General features: G+C 17.1%; 10 protein-coding genes across 10 annotated transcripts; 6 read left to right on the top strand and 4 right to left on the bottom strand.

Moving 5' to 3' along the window:
- Positions 1-1,075: 1,075 nt before the first annotated feature.
- Positions 1,076-1,762, bottom strand: PRELSG_0909000 (conserved Plasmodium protein, unknown function; the record flags this gene model as incomplete). The annotated part of the gene is made up of 4 exons (XM_028676514.1): positions 1,076-1,109; positions 1,360-1,449; positions 1,556-1,628; positions 1,741-1,762. 4 exons carry the CDS (start codon positions 1,760-1,762, stop codon positions 1,076-1,078), a joined length of 219 nt encoding a protein of 72 aa, XP_028532995.1.
- A 296-nt stretch (positions 1,763-2,058) lies between these two features.
- PRELSG_0908900 (conserved Plasmodium protein, unknown function) lies at positions 2,059-3,515 on the bottom strand (the record flags this gene model as incomplete). Its single annotated transcript, XM_028676513.1, has 3 exons — positions 2,059-2,160; positions 2,758-2,819; positions 2,972-3,515. 3 exons carry the CDS (start codon positions 3,513-3,515, stop codon positions 2,059-2,061), a joined length of 708 nt encoding a protein of 235 aa, XP_028532994.1.
- Positions 3,516-4,020: 505 nt separating this feature from the next.
- Positions 4,021-5,365, bottom strand: PRELSG_0908800 (peptidyl-prolyl cis-trans isomerase, putative; the record flags this gene model as incomplete). The annotated part of the gene is made up of 2 exons (XM_028676511.1): positions 4,021-4,665; positions 4,832-5,365. 2 exons carry the CDS (start codon positions 5,363-5,365, stop codon positions 4,021-4,023), a joined length of 1,179 nt encoding a protein of 392 aa, XP_028532993.1.
- A 630-nt stretch (positions 5,366-5,995) lies between these two features.
- Positions 5,996-8,296, top strand: PRELSG_0908700 (conserved Plasmodium protein, unknown function; the record flags this gene model as incomplete). The annotated part of the gene is made up of 1 exon (XM_028676510.1): positions 5,996-8,296. The coding sequence occupies one exon, from the start codon at positions 5,996-5,998 to the stop codon at positions 8,294-8,296; it is 2,301 nt and encodes a 766-aa protein (XP_028532992.1).
- Positions 8,297-8,957: 661 nt separating this feature from the next.
- PRELSG_0908600 (endonuclease/exonuclease/phosphatase family protein, putative) lies at positions 8,958-11,296 on the bottom strand (the record flags this gene model as incomplete). The annotated part of the gene is made up of 3 exons (XM_028676509.1): positions 8,958-9,064; positions 9,158-9,254; positions 9,332-11,296. The coding sequence occupies 3 exons, from the start codon at positions 11,294-11,296 to the stop codon at positions 8,958-8,960; spliced, it is 2,169 nt and encodes a 722-aa protein (XP_028532991.1).
- Positions 11,297-13,982: 2,686 nt separating this feature from the next.
- Positions 13,983-14,649, top strand: PRELSG_0908500 (acylphosphatase, putative; the record flags this gene model as incomplete). Its single annotated transcript, XM_028676508.1, has 2 exons — positions 13,983-14,127; positions 14,405-14,649. 2 exons carry the CDS (start codon positions 13,983-13,985, stop codon positions 14,647-14,649), a joined length of 390 nt encoding a protein of 129 aa, XP_028532990.1.
- Positions 14,650-14,898: 249 nt separating this feature from the next.
- Positions 14,899-15,462, top strand: PRELSG_0908400 (conserved Plasmodium protein, unknown function; the record flags this gene model as incomplete). Its single annotated transcript, XM_028676507.1, has 1 exon — positions 14,899-15,462. One exon carries the CDS (start codon positions 14,899-14,901, stop codon positions 15,460-15,462), a length of 564 nt encoding a protein of 187 aa, XP_028532989.1.
- A 1,037-nt stretch (positions 15,463-16,499) lies between these two features.
- PRELSG_0908300 (SNARE protein, putative) lies at positions 16,500-17,348 on the top strand (the record flags this gene model as incomplete). The annotated part of the gene is made up of 1 exon (XM_028676506.1): positions 16,500-17,348. The coding sequence occupies one exon, from the start codon at positions 16,500-16,502 to the stop codon at positions 17,346-17,348; it is 849 nt and encodes a 282-aa protein (XP_028532988.1).
- A 798-nt stretch (positions 17,349-18,146) lies between these two features.
- On the top strand, positions 18,147-20,043 carry PRELSG_0908200 (conserved Plasmodium protein, unknown function; the record flags this gene model as incomplete). The annotated part of the gene is made up of 2 exons (XM_028676505.1): positions 18,147-19,675; positions 19,923-20,043. 2 exons carry the CDS (start codon positions 18,147-18,149, stop codon positions 20,041-20,043), a joined length of 1,650 nt encoding a protein of 549 aa, XP_028532987.1.
- A 1,629-nt stretch (positions 20,044-21,672) lies between these two features.
- Positions 21,673-22,722, top strand: RFC5 (replication factor C subunit 5, putative; the record flags this gene model as incomplete). Its single annotated transcript, XM_028676504.1, has 1 exon — positions 21,673-22,722. One exon carries the CDS (start codon positions 21,673-21,675, stop codon positions 22,720-22,722), a length of 1,050 nt encoding a protein of 349 aa, XP_028532986.1.
- Between the last annotated feature and the right edge of the window lie 305 nt (positions 22,723-23,027).

Genomic DNA, 23,027 nt, shown 5'->3' with positions numbered 1-23,027 from the left:
GTTTTACAACTAAAACTTGGGATTGTGAGTTTAAAATATAAACTTAAAGTAATCAAAATATTAAAGAGATACTTTAATGTATTCAATATTAAAACATAACAATTAAAGAATATGAAAAGATAAAGAATGGAAAACATATATATAAACAAAATTGTTGCGTTAATTAGATATTTTGAATATATATATATGTTTTGTATGACATTTCATATATAGTTATAAGTATATAACTTAAAAAAACTAAAATAAAAAATTGTATGTAAGTAAATGATGAAATTTTTAAGGAGATAAAAATCTTTAAAAATATGACATTTAAAAATATAAGTGAAACAAGGAATATTTATTTTATTTTTTTAACATGCAAATCATTTATTTTTGAGGTGAATAAAAAAATATTAATACTTTTGATACTATGGAGAAAAAAAAAAAAAGAAAAAAAAAAGAAAGGAAAAGAAAAATGTAATTCAATGAATGTATGAATAATTACAAATATATAATGATGATAATAAAAAAAAAAAAAAATAGAAAAACTAAATTTAAAGAAAGCAATGCTTCATGTTTTATAATTAAATATTTTAAAACAGATCATTTCTTAGAGTTATTTCTAGTACTTCAGACATTACATATAAATAATAATATGCTATTTATCAAAATAAAAAATGCAAATTTTCCTGCATTACTTGTTATAAATTATTTTTTCTCTTTTAAGTAGTTTTTAGTTCCATTAAAAAAAAAAAAAAAAAAAAAAGAAAAAAGCATAATAAAAGTTTATTAGCTTTTAAACATTTTAGCTTTGATTAAATTTTTGCTTAATATTATTTTTGTTTTCCATATCTCTTATTTATTATTTTGAAGCAAATTATTATCCAAATAATTTTTTTATGTATTGATCATAAAAATTAAGATATTTTCTTAGTATTTTCAAATTTTTTTTATGTGCATAAAAATTACAACACAACAATAAAGGAAAAATAAAATATTACATAATAATTTAAAATTAAATATTTTTAAAAAATAAAATTTACAGATTTCATATATTTTATTAGTTCATATTTAAATTGTGTATATTCATTTTAATTTATATGTCTTTTATATTCTTTTTTTCCCAATTTCTAAAAAAAAAATATATATTCACATGTAAACTTGTAAGCAATTATTTATATATAATTTAATTTTAAAATGTAATTATGGGTTTAAATTATAAAAAATATTTATATAAACTATCAATAAATAAATACACTCATATAAAATAAAAAGGTATTTCAATGGTTTATAATTAAAAATAAATAATTATTTGAAGTTTTTTTTTCTTTTTTAAAATCAAATATATAAAAAAAAAAACTGATATTTTTATTTTATTACGAATAAAATGGATCATAATTAAATTTATCAGCACCAAAAAACATGAAATCAATTAATAACAATAAAAATGTGCATATACTTCCAAATATCCTGAACAAGTAAGCATAAAATGTTATTTATAGGTATTATACAATTTTTAAATGTATAAAAATTGATATATATTTTTTATGATTAATGTTTAAAATATTTTTTGTACCACATATATCTATAGGATTCTACTGAAGCAAAAGAACAAAATATTAGTACAATAGTAACTCCAAAAAGAAAAGCTAAAAATACAAAACAATAAAATTAAATAATATTATTTGGGTTTTTTCATAAAAAATTAAAATCTAGCTTCAAATGATTATATGTAAAATTTATATTATTTTTAAATTGTACCTCTTCTGGATTTATCACTCATTTTTTTAGTTTTATTTCACATGAGCATTCCTATGAATTTAATATTACGCTTTTTAATTATTTTTCGAATATATATATTAAATGCATATATATATGAAATAAATTTTTTATTTAATAAATAAGGAAAAGAAAAAATTTCATTTGTGATGAGTTCTTCAAGAAAAAAAGTATAAATGCTTGGAAAATTATAAATATTTTTTGACGTGTTAGCTTAAATAATTTTTTATTTTTATATTTTTTTATTTTTTTTTTTTTTTTTAAAGCTGTTTTTCGCATGCACTATTTAGTAATTTATGGTTAATTGGAATTATCCTTTTCTTTTTTAAAGACTTGTATAATATAATTATCAGAATTACGGAATTTGTTATTTTTTAATATGCTTATTAGGTGATCATTTATCTGAAAAAGAAAAAAAAAATATATATATATATATATATACATATTATAGAAAGAATTATGATGCCTTAATTCAATACATATAACTTCATATATCAAAAGAATTCTCTAGATTATGTAAAGTTTAAATGTTTTAGAATTATTTATTTAGGTAAAAGAAAATAAAAAAATATAAAAATTTTTATAAAAATTATGGAAGATTTGATACTCATTTAAAATATTGATACTTTTTTATAAATCATAAAAAATGTGTATATAATTTTTTTTTTTATATTTTCACTGAATTGGGTGTGTAAAATAAAAACTTCATATGTTATATGCTTATTAAAATTGATATATATATATATATATATATATATATATATATATATATATATATATATATATATATATATATATATATATTTAAATTGTATGAAATAAGCTGTATACATAAATTTATGTAACAAAACAAATTTTCACATTTTATTGTTCTAAGTATTTCTTAATTTAAGCAAATTAAGAAAGGTGCCTATTATTAAATATTGATTTATTAATTATTTTTATAAGTACAACTATTTTTATGAATATTTGTTTCATTTTATTTTTTATTAAGAATACATCTTGGTTACTAGGAAATAAAACTGGCTTGCTAAGTGAAGAATCCAAATGGAACCAAAGTCCTGTTAAAATTAGAATATTCAAATAGTATAAAATTAAGAATGATAAATATAGCATCGGTTTAATATATTTCTATTTTTTTATTATTTATCCCTTCTTATATATATATTTTACAATAACTTTTTTTGATTAAATAAAATTAAAAAATATATACCTGAAATTTTTCTTATTGCATAAAAATGCCTATGATAATATAAATCAAATATTTTTAATTTAACAACATTTATTATAAATGCAATTAAATTTTTATTATTTAATTGATTATCATTAAAAATTGTAGTACAATTATCATTATTATTTATTTTTTTAAGTATTTCCTTATTATCAACCCAACATAATTCTATGTTATGTTTGTTCATCAAGAAATATAAAATATTTATATTAAAATTTCCAAAATAATGAATACTTTTTTTAAAATAAGAGAAAATATTATTATATCTAAGTTTATCTTCTCTTTTCATATCAAATGAATATTTGCCTTCTGAACTTTTATCATTATTATCTTTTAATTCATTTATTTCTAAACTATCATAATTTAATTTGCTTTCAAATTGTATAAAATCATTAGGGTAATATACATGAGCTTGCAATATATTGTTTGTTGTATGAACCAAGCAATACAACCTACTTTGTTTTTCAAAGTATACATTTATTGGTCCTTTTTCTGTTTCAATTATAAAATTATTATAACAGCACATTTTTGAAATTAAAAAATAAATACTTTGATATTTAAAAATTCTTATAAATTAATTATTTATATTACTATGATACAAAAAAGAAAAGATTTAAATTTTTTTTTGTGAAATTTCTCTTAAAATCATTTAATTATAAATTATCATTTTATTGTAATACATATACGTATGATTCATTTGCTAATATTTAAAAATTATTGTTCTTTTTAAAAGTTAATATAAAACATAAAATTTGCGATTTCATTATATATATATATATATATATGTATGATAATATATATTTTAGAATATTTAAGTATATAGTGAAAAAAATAAGAGAAATTATGTTCGTTTTGTATACTTAAAAATGTGTGCACAAAACTTTATTTATTTTGAAATTCTATTTTGTTTTATTTTATTATTTTATGTGGGTTTTATTAACTTAAAAAAAAGAAATCACGCATATTCATATATTTTTTATGATAATATATTTAAAAAACATAAAAGATATATTGTTTAAATAAAATAATTTTTATTTTTTTTTAGAAATATATATAAATAAAAAAACAATAAAAGATAAAATTGGAAAAAAGGGTAAATATGTTAAGAAATTTTTATATGAAGTAAAAATTAATAAAAAAATTGAAAAACATATAAAAATATATAGAAAAGCATTTTTCATTAAGAACTCATAATAATTTTTAAAATAGTTTGAGCTATTTATCATAAGTATGTATTCCTTCGCTTTATATAAATAACTTTTATTATGTTCTGTTTTATTTAATAAATTCTTATCAAAATTATTATCTTTATCTATTTTTTTTAAATTCTCTTTATTCATTACTAATTTCTCATGTTTGTTTTTTTCATGAGTATTTTCATTGTTTCCTTTATTTAAATTATCTTTTACCTTACCTTTTTTTTTCTCGTTTTTTAATTTATTTTCCTTATTTTCGTTAAAAGAAAAAAATTTAGAAAAGACTAATTTGTTTTTTTTGTTATAAGTTAAAATTTTTTCTTTTAAGGTCAATAAAGACTTTTTTACATTATTATCATTAGGATCAAGATCTAATACTTTCAAAAATTCTTGTTTTGCTTCATTATATAAGTCTAGCTTCATATAGGCTTGTCCTTTTCTGTAATAAGCTTTTATGTTATTCTTATCTAGATTTAAAACCTAATTAGGAAATAAGATTTAAAAAATGAAAAATTATTCAATGAAAAAAAAAAAAGAAAGAAAAGAAAACTAAAATTAATACAATAGAAAAATAAAAAAATTCTTATATATATATAATAGTATGCTTATATAAATATTTATATACATAAATATTTATTTATCTTACTGTAGAGCATTCACTTATACATTCATAATATTTAGACATATGAAATTTTGTTAATGCCATATTTAAATGTAAATTAATTTCTAGTTTTTTTTGTTCATTTATATCTTGTTCCGAATCAGGAAAACTATAGTCTAGTTGTATTAATCCTTTACGAAAATACACACATGCAAGTTTATAATTTTTTTCATAAAAAGCCTTTTTTCCTTCTTCATTAAAAGCGCTAGAGGCTTTTATTTTTTCTTTTGAATCTTTCTCATATAATTGTCTTTCTTTTGAATGATCATGAGTACATGGATTCCTATTATTCATGTAATTGAGCTTGTTTTTTTCTATTTTTTCTTCTTCTTCATCTTCAATTTCTTTTATACAACTTTCAAATTTAGAATAATCGAAATTGTATTTTGACAATTTATTTTTCAATTCATTTGTGTTTTTTTCTTTTTTTTTAATCTTTTTTGAATTTTCTACTTCCTCTTTTATTTTTATACAGTCTTTAACAAATTTATAAACATCTTCTGATGTTATTACAGTCATCTTAAAACTCTTTAAACTGAAAAAAATATAATTCCTTCATATGTACTAATAAAAGAAACAAAAAAAAAAAAAAAAAAAATAGCAACAAACTAAATATTTTATGATTTTTTTTAAAATACACTTAGAATGCCTTAGAAAAAAAATAAATAAATAAAATTAAATTAAAAAATTAAGTATAAATAAATAAATACATATATATAACAAAAAAGCTGAGCTTGTGTAAAAATTAAGCAGAAGAAAAAAAAATAGAATATAAAATTTAATAATAAAATTAAATACAAAAGTTTATGAAAGAACTAAGTATCATGAACCAAAAAAAAATAAAATAAAGTAAAAATAAAGATAAAAATGAAAGTAAAAATAAAAATGAAAATAAAAATAAAAATGAAAGTAAAAATAAATAAGAATAATAATAAGAATAAGAACAAGAATAAAAATAAAAATAAAAATAAAAGGTTGGTTCCAAAAAAATTCACTTCAATATAAAGAAAATAATATTTGTAATCATTAACTCTAATTTTTTTTTGTTATATTTTTTTTTTAAAATAACTTTTTTTCCTTTTTTTTTTTTTTTTTGTAAGAATATAAAAAAAAAATTTCTATATAAAATAAAATTTGTAAATTATCAGTATGTATTTTAATGGGAATAAAAAAAAAATTGATAATAATGGCTTAATTTTTACATATATAGAAAAAATTTACGTAGATGATCTCATAAAAATTAGTAAAGGAAATGAAAGTAATATTGATTATTTAGGTTATTTAAATAAAAATAAGTCTTTAAAAAAATTAGAACATATAATTAAAAGCCATTTAGTAAATAGTCAAATTGCTATAACTAATTTTGCCGATGATTCTAATGAAATTTTGAACAGTAAGTACATATATGAAAATATTATAAAAAAGAAAACTTCTTATCTATTAAAAAATGTATATTTATCAAGTTTTTTTAGCGATGATTATATAAAATATATTATTAAAAAGTATAAGCAAATTATGATATCTTTTAATTGTAAGTATGATAATAAAATATATATAAATAACAATCATGCTTACTTTTGTATTAATGATTACACAAAATTGAGATTAATTACTCATAAAAACATATATAAAGACAAGGATAAATTAAATAATGTTGTCGTTATAGATATACATAATGAAAAAAAAAAGTTAGAAGATGGTTATTTATATGAAAATAATGAAGTTTGTTATTTTAATAAATCTATTATATGCGAAAATAATTATAATAATCAGTATGAATGTAATAATACAAAGGAAATGGATTGTAACAAAAGTGGTACATTAAAAATAAATCATAATGAATTTAATAAATATGAAAATATAAATAAAGAAAATAAATTAAAAGTAGCATACGAAAATTTTTTTACTGACTTATATACATATCCAATAGATTTACTTTGTATTTTTAATAACTGTGATGAAAATTTAATAGGGATTTTAAGAAATGTTTTAGCAAATAATAAATCAGAAAATGCACAAATACACTTAATTAATTTGAAATTCTATGAATGCTATTACAAAGTAGGTGAAAATATCTACATGAAAGATTCAAGCAAATTTACATATAATAATTTCAACATTAATAAAAGCTATGATATTATAAATAATCAACTAGATGATACAAATAATCAGATAAATATGAATAATGTTGTTAATATATATAAAAATATTTTTTTTAATTCTCAAAAGCAGCAAAATAATTTAGAAGAAATACCTATTTGTAACGAATTAAGACAAATACCTAATTTTGATACTAATTATACTGATAATGAAAGTAATTTAAATTTTTATAATGCAAACTATTTAAATAAAGAAAAAAATTTCAATGATTCTTTTATACATATGAGAAATAAAGATACACAACATTTTTATGAACTTAATATGGAATACATCGAAAAAGAATTTTTTGATAAAAAAGGTATTTCAGATAAGAATAAAGATGAAAAAAAATCAGTTAGAAATAGAAATAATCATAGAAATAACTATGATGTGGATATTTATGATTTAAAAATAAACACTAAAAATGGAAAAGAATATGATATAAATGATAAGAAATTTTACATTAATTATGACTCATCTAGCAGCAATGTAAGTTTATCCTTTATACAAAATATTAGGAATACTAAGAATTCAAAAGTAAAAAAGAAAGAAGACTTTTTTAAAGCTTCAACAACTAGTGATTTTTTAAAAAAATACATGAAAAATAGTAATCCAGAAAAAAACAATGATGATGATTTTTCAAGAGCAGATATAAGTGAAGAAAAAGAAGTGAGTAAATTAAGTGAGCACAAGAGAATTTATGAAAATAATTTAACGAAAAATATATGTTTAGAAAAAGATAAAAATGAAGAACAATATAAGCTTAAAAAAATCAACAAAGTTCTTAGTTTTTTGCAAAAAAATAGAGAAGATTATTTTAAAGTTAATGAAAATATATTAAAGGAAGAATATCTTTATAGTATTATGAATGATTTTTCAGAAGGAAGAAGTAAAAAAAAAATAGACAAAAAAAGAAAAAAATTTGATGAATTTGTAAATTATTTAATTGAGTATATAGGGAGAATTCATTTAGATATTAAAGTAAACTATAAACAAAATTCAGATTTTCTTGTCAAAAAATTAAAAAATTATTATCAAATACAAAAAATAATTTTGAATAATGGTTTAATAAATAATTGTAATATATATAACATATTTAATTTTTTAATTGGTGAATTAATTAAAAAGAAAACAGAAAATAAAAATAAGTTGCATTATATTTTATCTATTTTTGGTCAGGATTATAATTTTATTAATTACGATAAATATTCTCAGGAAGCGTGCAGTCAGAGTTCTATTCATATATTTTTTTTTTATTCTAATGATAAAATATATATAATGATTTTAGACACAGTAAATAGATTATTATAAAAAATATTATATATATTTTAATTACATAAATAATTTATATTTGCAATATTTTTTTAAATTAAATTTACTAATTAAATATATATATATATATATATTTTCAATTTTCTTTTTATATATGATACTTGTTTTTTTCATTATATTTTAAATTTGTTTAAAATTTAAAAAAAAAAATTATATTTTTTAAAATATAAACAAATTGTTAAAATCTCTTTTTAATAAAAATAAGGAAACAAAAAGGAAGAAAAGAGGAAAAATTAATTTTTTATTTATTTTTGAAAATAAAATGAAAAATTATTTCAAAAAATATTTAGACATTTATGTTGCTTAAACTTTTTTTGGGAATTATTTTCTTTTTTTTCTATTATAGAAGTATAGCTTATAATAAAAATAAAAAAAAAACAATAAATGAAAAAATGTATAATCAAATTTATTATATTTTTAAAATTGTACAAATCAAGAATAATTTTTATAATAAATATTCAAATATAATAAAAGTAAAAAAAAAGGTTAAAGATAACCTAAATATTCTTTAAAATTTCCAAACACTCTATAAAAATAAAAAAATTATTTTAATTAAATTATATGAAGGAAAAAAGTCACAATTTTTATTGAATTTTTTTTTTTTTTTTTTTTTTTGCATATATATATATGTCATTTTCTATTAATACATAAATATTACTTTAGTTAAAGGTATATCTTCTTCATTTTTCATTTTATACATTTGAAAACAACATGATACAGGGTTGTGATCACTAGCCATTAATATACCTAAAAAAAAAAATTTATAAATATGCTCATATTATTTTATTTATATACATAAAAATAAATATTAAATTAATTATTTTAATAAATATTAAATACTTTTTTCTTCAGGTATTGGAGATATATACGAATTTGGAACAAATGCTAAACAATTCTTTGTTTTTTCACATGACCACTTAAAAATTCTATCTGTCCACTATAAAAAAAAGAAAAAATACAATTATTCTAATGTATAATTATAAATAAATAAATCAATATATTTATATATATTACTGATGGTATTCTTGGTTCTTGCTTTCCTCCTTTATACCATTTTATGTTATGAATTAATTTATATTCTTTCTCAACCCATTTGTTATCATTTTTATTAATTATTGGTCTACCTTCTTTTTTTTTATAAGTAGGTAAAAAGTTGATTGGTAATTCTTGAAAGCTTATTGATAAATCACATGAATAAGCAGAATGTCCTTCATCATGTTTTAGTAATTCTTTTAAATTATTAGTTTTTATATAATAAATTACTTTTTCTAAATTTATACCTTGAACTCTAAAGTTAAAATCACCCATCCAAATAACATGATGAAATACATCTTTAAAATTAGAAGTAGCTTTATTACTAAAATATTCACTTAATTTTGCTAATACAAATTCCCTGGATTTTTGTCTTAATTCTTGGTCTTTAGCCGGCATATGACAACCAATAAATAAAATAAACTGATTAAAAATATTTAATAATATTGATACACAGCCTTTACTATTATTTAATTTATTAAAGGCTATAGATTTTGATGCACATAATTTAACTGGTCCATTTGGATATAGTTTAGTTTTTCTTACCCAAGCAGCAATAGTTGTTGATTTCATTTGTAGAAATGCTCCATCTCCATATCCTGATAATTTATAATCAGCTAACGGCAAAAACACATACGTTTCTTGATTTACTTCTTTTAAATACATAGACAAATATTCTATAATATTATCAGATATAGATTCTTGTAAACATATTACATATATATCATAATATGGTTGTATCCAGTGAGAAAATAGAAATCCTTCATTTGATTTTGAAGTTGGACAATAATTTTTTTTAATCTGTAAAAAATCGTAATTTTTTTCTAATTTTTGTTCATTTTTTTCTATTTTAAAATTTTTTAAATCAATCATTTCATCTTTATTTTTAAATGTGTTTTCGTTTAACCAAAATGCCCCAATTTTATCGTCGCCAGGAACTCTTAATGTATCATAATTGTTTTTTTTTTTATTAATTTCAATGCCACTTTTTTTAATAGAATTCAATTCTCTACGCTTGTCGTCGTTGCTGATATTCTCTTTTTTTCCATTTGTATTAATAATCGTTATGTCCATATTGTGATAAATTGCAGGTTTATATTCAAAATGTTTTACATTGCAAGAATTTATTAAATCAAAATTACCATTACATGGTATACTTTTACTCTCTTTGTTTTCTGTTGTAATATTCTGGCTATATTTTCCAGTTGCACAAGTATTTGATATGTTTCGATGTTTATTTTTACTATAATGCAAGCTATCTAATTTGTTCGTAGAATCAAAACATATCAAAGGTGTTACCGCTCTCATAGAATACCTCTCATTTATTTTTGTTGAATACATACTATCGTGCACATTTTTTTTTAAATAATTTGTAGTATTTCGTTTTTTTTCATAATGGCTATCTTTTGAGAAATCAAAATACTCACAATTCCATGTACCGACATATATGCTTAATGGTAAAGTTTTGATAATATTAGAATCATTTGTATCAAAATCCTTTCGTCTGCTATTGAAATAGTTATAGCCTATTACATTTTTTTTTTCAAATTTAAGTACATTTTTATTATTACTATTTAAAATACTGATGCCAACATTTTTTTTTTTTAAATTAGAGGAAAGCTCTTCTTTTGATTCGTTACATATCCTATTATTACTACTGCTTAACCTTATTTTTCTTGATTTATCATTTTGAAAATTATTTTTATTAGAATTTGCATTTCCTGATGCTTCACTTCTGCTTCTATATCTATGAACTAATGGACTTTCAGTGTTTCGAATTACATTACAAGGTTTAGAATTATTAACCTCTTTAGATAAACATAATTCGTTATTTACTGTGTTAATGAGAAGAATTTTTGGCTCTTCTATCTTTTTATTTTTTGGAAAAACTGATTCATTTTTATTATTAATTGTTAAGCTTAGATTTTTAGGAAAATCATCACACATTTTTTTTTTACCTGTTAGTTTTTTTTTTTTTTTAAAGTTACTTTTTATAAAATTTGCATAACATTATAATAGATACAGATTTGTACAATTAAAGTTTTACTAAAATTAAATACTTCTCTATTACTTCTATTAACAAGTATTTACAAAAATATTAAAATAAATAATAAAATTAAAAAAAAAATAATAAATAATATCACAAATAAATATAGTATTTTTATATATACTATTATATAAAAATGAATTATTAATTTAATTATTTTATTTTGCATAAATACAAAATAATATATTATGTATATGTATAAAGGAAAAAAATTTGGTTCTACTTAAAATACTAATTAGTTAACCCTTAAAAATAATATATGTTTTTTTTTTTTTTTAATTTATTTAAAATTTTAATTCTTATTACTTTACCAACCCTTATTAAAATGTATTTAATTTATTTATTCAAAAATTAATACTAAAAATATAAAAGAAAAAAAAAAATATATATATATATACACTATTTTTTTTTTTTTTTAGTATTCAAAATATAGAACAAATAGTTTAAAAATACAAATGTAAGCAAAAAAATATATATATATATGTTATAATTAAAAAATTTTTTTTTGTAATTTTTATAAGAATAAAACATAGTCTATTTCTGATTCGCAAATAAATCTATAATGGAATAAAAATACATATCATTTAATTTTTTTTACCATAAATGAATTTGAAATTAACTTAAAAAATAAAACAAAAAATATAAACAAAAAAAAAAAAAAATTAGCATAAATCTATTTTACAACACATAAAAAAGAGGAAATGCAAGGAGGCAAATAAAAATTTGGTGTAATAAAATAAGATATATATTCTTAGATGAGAACTATTAAAAAAAAAAAAAATGGAATGGAACAATTTTATAAAGTTGTAAAAAAAAAAAAAGAAAGGAAAATATAATGTGTAGGAATTTATATGTGTTTAATATTATAAATTAATTAAAATAAGAACTAATATTTTAAAATAAAAAAATTCTTTGCGTAATTATTTTTTATTTTTGTATCTTTAAAATAAAAAATAAAGAAATATTTTCGTATTTGTGTTTTTTTTCAGAAAAAAAAAATGTATATATATATATTTATATGTACGTATATTTAAATACATATAAATATATATATATATATATATATATATATATAAATTATAAAAAATAGAAGTTGTGATTTCCTCAGTTTTCTTTTTTTTTTTTTTTTGTTGTGTTATCTCACACACATTTTTTTTTAAAAAGCTGTCTTACATTTTTATATAAGTGTTTGTAGAAGCTATTTATTTATTTTTACTCTTTATGTTGTGTTCTTTAAATTCGAAAAATGTTGAATTTTAAGATTTTAAATATTAATTAAATATACTGGTTTACTTTCATTTTCAATAAAGATAATACATTAAAAAATTAATCCTTTAATTAATTTTATAAATAAACAATTATATAAAATATGCCATGCAATGTGTTTTATTACAAATTTGTAAATATATAAATAAAAAAATAAAATAAAATAAAAAATTATAATAAAAATAAAAGGAAATTTTTTTTAAAGTTTTAATTTTCATATTGATGAATGTAAAATATACTCATTAAGAATATAAAATATATATATAAATAAGTACATTTTTTTAACATATTAAAAAAACACATTCACATTCAAGTGATAAATATTATGACTAGTAAAATTAAATTGTGTATTGGATTTTTTTTTTTTAATTAAAAAATAAATAAATAAAATATATTTAATATTTTATCTTTTTATCTTTCTTTTACTTCTATTTATATTTATTTTGAACTGTCTTTTTCTTTTTTTCTCTATAATTATATACAATGTTAAAGAAAAAAAAAGTACATGCAAGCTAAATCAATATTGTAGATAATATCATATAAATAACATCTAGAAAAAAAAAAGAGTTCTTTATTCCATCATTAAATTATTAGAATTTAATAGAAAAAAATATATTTTTGTAGAATACAAAAGTAGGATAAAGAAAAAATGAATAAATTTAAGAGAAGTCTATTTTAAATAAAAAAAGAAGAAAAATAATTAAAATATTAGAAAATATATACTTTTGCCTTTTTCTTTTTTTGTCCTATTTGCTTGCTTTTTGATTCCTTTTCTCTTTTACTTTAATAATCTAATTTTTTTATTCATTTTTTATTTTAATATATTTTTTTTGAGAATAAATATAAATATATAAAAATTTAATACTAAATAGTCTAAAATTACTTTATACATATAACTACATATTAAATTATAAACTTCGTAACACTAGTATTTTTTTTTTTTTTCACCAAAATGTGTTTGAATTTTCCCATAATTAATTAAAAATAAATAAAATAACAGTCTTCTTAAAAAAAAAAATTAACTTCAAATTTTTCAAAATATATATTTTTTTAAATAAATTAAGAACTCAAATAGTAAGAATTTCTTAAGAGGGATTAAAGAAAAGTATATAATTTGCGAAAAAAAGTATATATATATATATTTATATAAAATATAAAAAATAATTTCATAAAAAATTATATGAATAAATGATATATACAAAAAAAAAAAAAAAATTTCTATAGGAATGAAATATATAAAATAAAAAAATATATTTTTATTTTTTCAATTTTTTAATTTTTGGATGAATTAAATTTTAACTAATAAAAAATTAAAAAATAATGAGACCTTTTAATTTATTTCAATCTTTTCTTTTATTTCCTCAGACAAAAAATTTTTCTAGCAAAAATTATTTTTTGAGAAATATTTATAATTCTAGTAAAATGATATATACCTTTGATTTTGAAGTTTTTGGAAAAGTTCAAGGTTTAATAAATATATTAAAAAAAAGAATAAATTAATCAAAGAGAAAATAATTGTGTATTGTTTTTATTTTTATTTTTTTTATTATAAATATAAAACTACAATATATTTTTTTTTTATAAATTATAAATGTATATATATTTTTTTTTTTATTAATAATAAAACATTACTTCGTTGATACACTTCATGTTTTTAACAAAATAATTAATATTCATAATAAATAAAGAATACATTAGAAATATATTAAGAAAAAATATTAGGAACTATTTAATTTTTGTAGGTGTTTATTTTAGGAAATATACAAAACAAGAAGCTGATAATTTAAATATAAAAGGATATGTTCAGAATACTGATAGAAATACTGTTATAGGTAAAGCAGAAAGTGATCAAAAAGAATCATTAGAAAAATTCAAAAACTTTTTAACAAATGTAGGTAGTCCTTCATCTAGAATTGATAAATGCATTATAACGAATGAAAAAATCATTAATAATTTTTCAAGTACAAATTTTTTCATAAAACGATAGAATTCAAACACATTTAAATGCAAATTATATTTAACAAGTATTATTTAAAAAAGGAAAAAGGTCAAATACATATAATATAAAAATTAAAAATAATATAAAGTTATTGAAAAAAGTTGAAATTTTTTTTTTCATTTATATTTTATTTTATAAAATACATAAAATATATATTATTAGAATTTACTTCTTTTCAATACTCCTAATAAAAAAAAAAAAAAAAAAAAAATAATAAAGATTTTTTAATTAACAATAATGAAAAAACATAAAAGTAATTTAAAAGTACAAGATTTAGAAAAATCATTAAGAAGAAAAGGAAAAATTAAAACAATCTACGAAAAACATAATGATTTAGAATTTATTAGCATAATTGATAAAAAAATAAACTATATCTGGAATTATATTAATAATATTGATGATATAGTAAGTGATAATGAATTTTTAGAAGAAGAATTAAAAGAAAAGATAGAGAAAAAGAAGAGTGTTAAGCAAATAGATGATTTTGATGAAATATGTTATTACAATAAAAATCTCAGTAATCATATCAATATACAAAAAATAAGGAAAGCTTTATATCATTTTAATATTAAAGTAAATATAGAAGACATTATAAAAATGTTTTTATATTATACCAACAATGATTATTTTAAAAAAATAATGAGAAATGATATATATTCGAATGATTATGTTGAAAAAAAGAAGGAGGAAAAAGCATTTGATTCATTAAATATAAATGATTTATATATAAATTATGAAATGTTTAAATATATTTTTTTACATATTGATTTAAATATTGAAAATAATGGTCAAATTTGGTAATTTTTTATATTATTATTATTTGTGTCATTTCCTTTTTTTTAATATATTTTTTCTTTTTTTTTAAGTATAATGATGTACCTACTAAAATATATAGGTTATAATTTATTCTCGTAAAATTTTTTAATTTTATTTTTTGCATATGAAGAAATAAAACCAATAAAAAAAATATAATGCTACATATTTTAACATACTTCGATTTGTTTCATATATAAATATAATTTTATATGTATATTTATCTAACATTTACCAAAAAATTTGATTCAGATACGATTATTTATTTGTACAATTACAAAAATATTTTTTTTATTTTCAATATAAAATTTCTTTTTTTTTTTTTTTTTTTAATTCATCTAAATTGTTCTGAAGATGAAGAAAAATGTATATTTATATATATACATAGATACATGACATGCTTTGTAATAATTTTTAATTTAATTTTTTTAAATAAAATAAGAAAAATTAAGGTAAAAAAGTAGCCTTCTATAATTCCTTAAAGATTTCTTTTATTCTATAAGTTTGTATAAACTTTTTATTAGTTTTCAAAATTTTTTTATTAAGTTGTTTATATTATAATATGCTTAAAATTTCTTTAAAATATCTATGTATTATGAAAAAAGTATATATAATTATAATTTTCTAATTTTCTTCTTAAATATATATCATACTAGCATAAACATTTTTTTGTTAATATTATATGCTTTTATAATTTTTATTAAATAAATTTTTTTTTTTTTTTTACGTTTTCTTTAAACAAACATTAATTTTTATTTACTTTTTTGTGTTTATAAAGTTATTATATGAATTTTTTATTAATATTGTTTATTAATTTTAAACAACACATACACACATATTTTTATTCATTTAAAATATAAAAAAAAAAAAATCAAATTCATTCTACTAAAAATGATATATACCTATATATTATAAAAAGAAAGAATTTCGAGAATTTTAAAGATAAATATGTGAAAATTATTACACAAATATTTTTGTTTTTTCTTTCTTTTTTGAGATAATTTTAATTAAGAAAAAAAAAAAAAATGAATTATAAATATGAAGTGCTGGATAATGAGTTCATAAATTCAACAAATAAAAATGAAAATAATAATATCGAAAATGGTAACTATTCAAGTACAAGTTTAAATAATATATATACAAAAATAGTAAAAATAAGAAAAGAGCTTGAAAAATCATATAATTTATTCTATTCATATAATTTAGTTATATCAAATCAAAAAGAAGAAAATGACAGCAACTTACATAATAATTCTAATTTATATAAAAGAAGTGATGTTATGAATCAAAATAAAAATACAAAAAATAATTTAACCTTAAATAAAATAAATGCTTTAACTAATTCATTTTTTATGAATGTTGAGACTTTAAAAAATACTTATTCCTTTATAAATGCTAATAATATGAATAACAAAATAATGAACAATGAAAATGTAATTTGGGAGAAGAGAATTGAAACTTTATCAAAAGAATCCAATTCTTACATAAAAACATTGGATAATATATATAAGAATAATTTAAAACAGTCAGAGATGAATAATAAACCAAATACTTATAAAAGTACCAAAAAGAAAAATCTTAACGATACTATAAGCTATTTACATAATGAAAAGGAAATATTAAAACAGGTAGAAAATAACTTAAATATATTTCATGCTCAAGGAATGAATACTTTAAATATGATAAGAAAACAAAATAAATTTTTAAAAAATGTTCGTAAAAAAGTTATTGATATATATAATTACGTAGGTTTATCCTCTTCATTAATTGATACTATAAAGAAAGTGCATAAACAAAATTTAATTATTGTAATTGTAGGAATAATTTTAAGTTTGATATTTTTTTATGTTTTATATTCTTATTTTAAAAAGTGACTTATTTATTTTTTTTTTTTTTAATGTTACATATTTAAAATAAAATTATTCTTTTTTTTTTTTAATATAACTAGTTATAACTTAATCACACATGTGTAGATATATAGACTAATATGATTTAAATATGTAAAATTTATATAGTTATTTATTTTTTTTTATATAAAAGGACTATTTAAAAGAAAAAAGAAGTTTAATATTATCTAATTTTTTCTTTTTGTTTAAAGTTGAAATTTTATAAATAGTAACATAATTTAATTTGTTTAACATATATATACTTTTTGATATTATTTTTCTTATGAATATGTTTTTTTTTTTTCTTTTTATGTAAAAATTCTTTAAAATGCAAAATTTTTATTATATTAGAGTTTTTAAAATGATTAAAAAAATTAATTTCATCATTTTTTTTTTATAAAAATTATAAAATATTAGTATTAATATTTTGTCATTTTTTTTTAAAATATGTTATTAGTATATATTAATATACAAATATTTATATTGTGGTAATAAAATAAATTTCATAAATTTTTTAGTTCATACAATGTTATAAATAAAAAAAATGTTTCTCTTTATAATGAAGTAAAAAAAAAAAAAATGAATATAATAATGTTATTATTTTTATAGATATAAAAAAAAAGAAAAAAATCGAAGTTGAGAACTTTTAACATTCCTTTTTATAAAAAAAAAAGGTTTTGTGATTATTAAGTATTTTATTAGGATGCAAAGGTTAAAATCGATTAAAATAATTATTAGAAAATAATTAAATGTAAATCATTGAGAAGAAAAAAATAAAAAAAAAAAATGGAAAATGAAATAGAAAAAGAAATAAATGAAGAAAAAATAGTAAGTGAAATTGTAAATCAAAACAAAAATTACAATAATATAATTGATATTAATAGAAGTAAATATGATAACTTATCAAAAGAAGAACAGGAATATTATGTTGGTAAGCCATATAGTTGGGAATACATAGAAAATAGTAAAAATTGGTTTATTATAGAAACAAGTAAAAATTATAAATTTTATTTTAATAAAAAAACGAATGAGAAGACATGGAATTGCCCATTAGAATTAGATGAAATATTAAAAAAAGAAAAAAAAGAAGAGAAAATTGATAATGAAGAAGAAATAGAGAATATAAATAATAATAATTTAAAAATAAGTGAAGAAAGTGAAAATATGAAGAATATTTTGAAAGAGTATAAGGATCTTCTCATAGAAAAAAATTTAAATGAATTTTCAAAATATGAAAGTGTTTTAGCAAATATTCTATATGATAGAAGATTTTTAAGTGTACCGAAAGAAATGAGAAAAGAATATTTTTATAAATTAATAAAAGAAGTTCAAGAAGATAAAAAAAATGAATTAAAAACATTAATTGAAAATTTTCAAAATTTATTAAATAAAAAAGAGGAAGAATTTTTTTATCCATTTAGGGAAAAAGATGCAATTAAATTTCTAAAAGATAGAAATGAATACAAAGGAAATTGTTCTGAATATTGGATGAACACTAGAAATAAAATATTGAAAAATTTTTTAGAAAAAAAAAAAAAAGAAAAAGAGAAAAAAGTAGAAAAAAAATTCGAAGATACCTTAAATGATTATTTAAGAGATGAAAATCCAAGAATATGGATAAAAATAAAAAATAATTTAATAAAAAAAAAAAAATATGAAATCCTTTCTTATGATAAAAAAGACAGAATATTTGAAAGTGTAAGTCAAAAGCTTTTAAAAAAAATTAAAGATAGGAATAAAGGAAGAGAAAATAAACACTCAGATTTAAAGCATAAAGAGCATTCAAAAAAAGATAAAATAAATAGAAACGAAAAAAATATTTTTTTAGGAATTTTATCTGAAAAATTAAAATTTCCTATCATAAATGACGACATTTTGAAATATGATACTTGTATTAGTAAAAAAGAAAATTTTGAACAAATATGTTCTATTCCTGATAATATTACCATTAATGAAGAATATAAAAAATTATCTTTAAGTGATAATGAAAAATTTGATTTATATAGAGAATTTATAAATAATTATATAAATATAAAATTAAAAACTTTTGATAAATACTTAGCTAACTTATCGGTTAATTTTATTAATAATTCATTTGATGAAATAATAAAATTAATTGATAAAGATAACAAAATATTTTCATCTTTAAAATATGAGCACTTAGAAAAAGTCTATTTAAAATGGAAATGCTATAAAATAAAGGAAGCAAAGCAAATATTTAAAGATTATTTGAAGAAATCAAATTTTATTAAACATAATTCAGATGAAAAAGAAAATTATAAGAAATTAATCGATACTTTATCATTGGATATTAGGTAATTATTTAAACTTTTTTTGATTATTATCATTTTTTATTTTCCTATATTTTTTTTTAATAAATATATGTATATATTATATTAAATTATTATTTTTTACAAAATGCTTTGATCAAATTTTAAAAATATATATATATATAAAATTAATATCATTCAAATACATAATATAATCATTTACATATATGTAATTACTATTATTATTTTTGTTATAATATATTTATATTTTTAATTTTCATTTCATTTTTAGTTATCAAAGATTAGAATGTGTTTCTGAAGAAAGAGAAAATATTATAAAAGAAAGAATAAGAGAATTAAAAATAGAGCATGAGAAAAATAAAAATTTAGTTGAGAGATTGAACTTTAGTTAAATCGTCTTATAAATTATTCGAATAAGATCTAAAATTATAATTTTTTTAATTATATTTAATGTGCAAAGGGTTTTTTTTTTTATATGTAATGATGCTCATATAATATTGTAGTTATTTTTTTAAAGTCTCTGCTAAATTAAAAAAGAATTTTGTATTTTATTTTAGTAACTATTATATATTTTTTTTAATTTTACATTTAAAATTAGCCTGCTTTTTTACTTGCCTCAAATCTGTATGTATAATATTTCTTTTTTTAAAACATATATATGATTACTTATCTATTTTTATTATATTTATACTTTTATATTTGTCATATACTTATTTCAAAAATAAATATAAGTATATATACATTTTAATCTTTAATTTCTATTCCTAATTTTCATGTAAGAAATTAAATTAATCATTAACTCAATTTTTTTAGAAATACAAAGAAAATTATCTCTTATTATTTAAAAGTTTTTTCTTTTTAGAATATACTTATTCTTATTAACTACTTTTTTTTATCTTTTTTTTTAAGACATAATTTAATATATTTCATTTTTATTATGTGTATTATTTTTTTTTTTTTTATATATTATATAAAGCTAAATATCTTTTTTTTTTTTTCAAAATGTGTATTTTTAGCTATTGAAAAATTATAATGAAATTTTATTTTTAAATAAATGAAATAATAGAAATTACATATTTAAATAGTAAGACTAATTAAATTCTTGAAAACTATGTAATTTTAGTAATAAAAAATTAGTATAAAGGTGCATTGTATTAATTTATGTATTCATAATTATATATTAAATTTTATTTATACATTAATGTTGGATCTTCTCTATTATAAAACTATCAACTATTAATTTAGTAAATGGCTTTTTATTTTTTTTTTTTTTTTCTGATAAATTTTTTACTTAAATACAAATATTTTATTAAATATCCATATATAAATTTTTCCTATTTAGAACTTCTTAAAATGTATTTTTGATATTTTTTTTTTTTTTAAGAATATTTCTCTCACATCTCTTAACATTTTTTCTATTTTAAAGATTCTTTAATAAAAAAATAAGGAAATATATTCCATAAACATTTCATATATATTGACATAATTGTGTTAAAGTAAAAAAAAAAGCAAAAAGAAAAATGGGAAATGTAGAGATTTAAAATAAAAAAGAAAAATACAAAATGGAATATATATAGATTCAAAGAGAAAGGAGAATTATATTATCTATTTTTTTATTTTATAATTTTATAATAAGAAAATAATATTATATTTAAAATATAATATGAAACTTAAAAGAATAAAGTATTAGCATATTTTACCCATTATATAATTTTTTTTCTCCTTTTTTTAATTTTTGTAATATTCTTTTTTTTTTTTTATATTTAATTTGTTGTAACTTAAATATATAGATATTTATGCGATAATAAATATTTATATGTCTTTATTTTTTTTTATTTATTTAAATATATATATATATAAATTTATGTATATTTATTTATGCTTTATAAACGATTTTGAATTTACTGCATCTTGTTTTCATTTTTTAGCATTTTATTAAAATATTTTGTTACAAAGTAAAATTTTTATGTAATTTTTTGAGTTTTTTTTATAAATTTATTTTGAATTTAAGTTTATGAAAGATGTGGCTGGAGAAGTATGCTCCTCGCAGTTTAGACGAATTAACAATTCATAAAGATATAACAGAGAGATTAAAAAAATTAAGCGCTCATAAAGATTTACCTCATATAATATTTTATGGAACACCTGGAGGTGGAAAAAGCACTAGAATAGATTGTTTAATAAAAGAAATATTTAAAGAAGAGAAAATAATTAGAAGACCTGAATGTATAACAAACGTAGAAAATAAAATAAATATAAATGTAGTTCAAAGCAATTATCATTTAGAATTACAATGTTTTGAATTAGGAAATAAAGATAAAATTATTGTTCAAAGCATAATTAAAGAATTATGTAGTTATAAATCTAGTGCATCCTTTTTTTCTAAAAGTCCAATGTATAGAATTTTTGTTTTCAAAGATGCTGAGTTTTTAAGTGAAGGAGCACAGGCAGGATTAAGAAGAACACTAGAAACTTACATAAAAAATGCAAGAGTTATTTTGCATTTAGAACACTTATCTAAAATAATAGAACCATTAAAAAGTAGATGTATTTGTATAAGAGTTCCATTACCTACAGAAGAAGAAATATTTAGTGTTTTAAAAAATATATGTGACAATGAAAATGTTTCTCCATCTTTTAATTCACTAGAATTTTTTAAAAACTTAATAGAAACACATGGAAGAAATTTAAGGAAATGTATAATGGCTTTAGAAATGACAGTGTATTCAAATTCAACAAAAACACATCAATCTTTATCAGTTGCGGCTACATATATAAATGAATTATGTGATTTCGTTTTTATTAACCCAACTCAAACAAAAATGAAGGAGTGTGTGACAAAAATTCAGAGTTTAATAACATGTCAAATACCTGTTAATTTTATTTTTGAAACAACTATTAAATACTTATTAAGAAGTAATTATGATTATAAATTGAAATGCTATTTCCTTAAGTTATGCTCTCATTTTTCTTATCTGTCAGAAGCGTCATATGATAAAAGTGTTTCTCTTATTGCATTTATTGTAAACGCAAATACTGCTATAGTGAAATATAACTTATCAAAAAAATAAAAAAATACTAAAATTGGCACTTTCTCATTTTTATTTATTTACAATTTTTTTTTTTTTTATATCTTCTTATATGTTTATATGTACATATTTTTAATTTATATAAACTTTTTATTTTCTTTTTTAATAGTAATCCATTCTTAAAGTATAATTAGATATATTTTTTAATCTTTAGTATCTATAATTTTTAAACAAATATTTATAAGAATTAGAAAAATTCAATTTTCTTTTTTTCTTTTTTTTTTTATTCTACATAATTATTTGTTTTTTTTTTTTTTTTTTTTTTTTTTTTTTTTTTTTTTTTTTTT

This window comes from Plasmodium relictum (genome assembly GCF_900005765.1).
Source record: "Plasmodium relictum strain SGS1 genome assembly, chromosome: 9".
In the NCBI taxonomy this organism is placed as follows: domain Eukaryota; phylum Apicomplexa; class Aconoidasida; order Haemosporida; family Plasmodiidae; genus Plasmodium; species Plasmodium relictum.
Note: the sequence above shows the minus strand (reverse complement) of the source record. Positions and strands in the feature narration are given on the sequence as shown.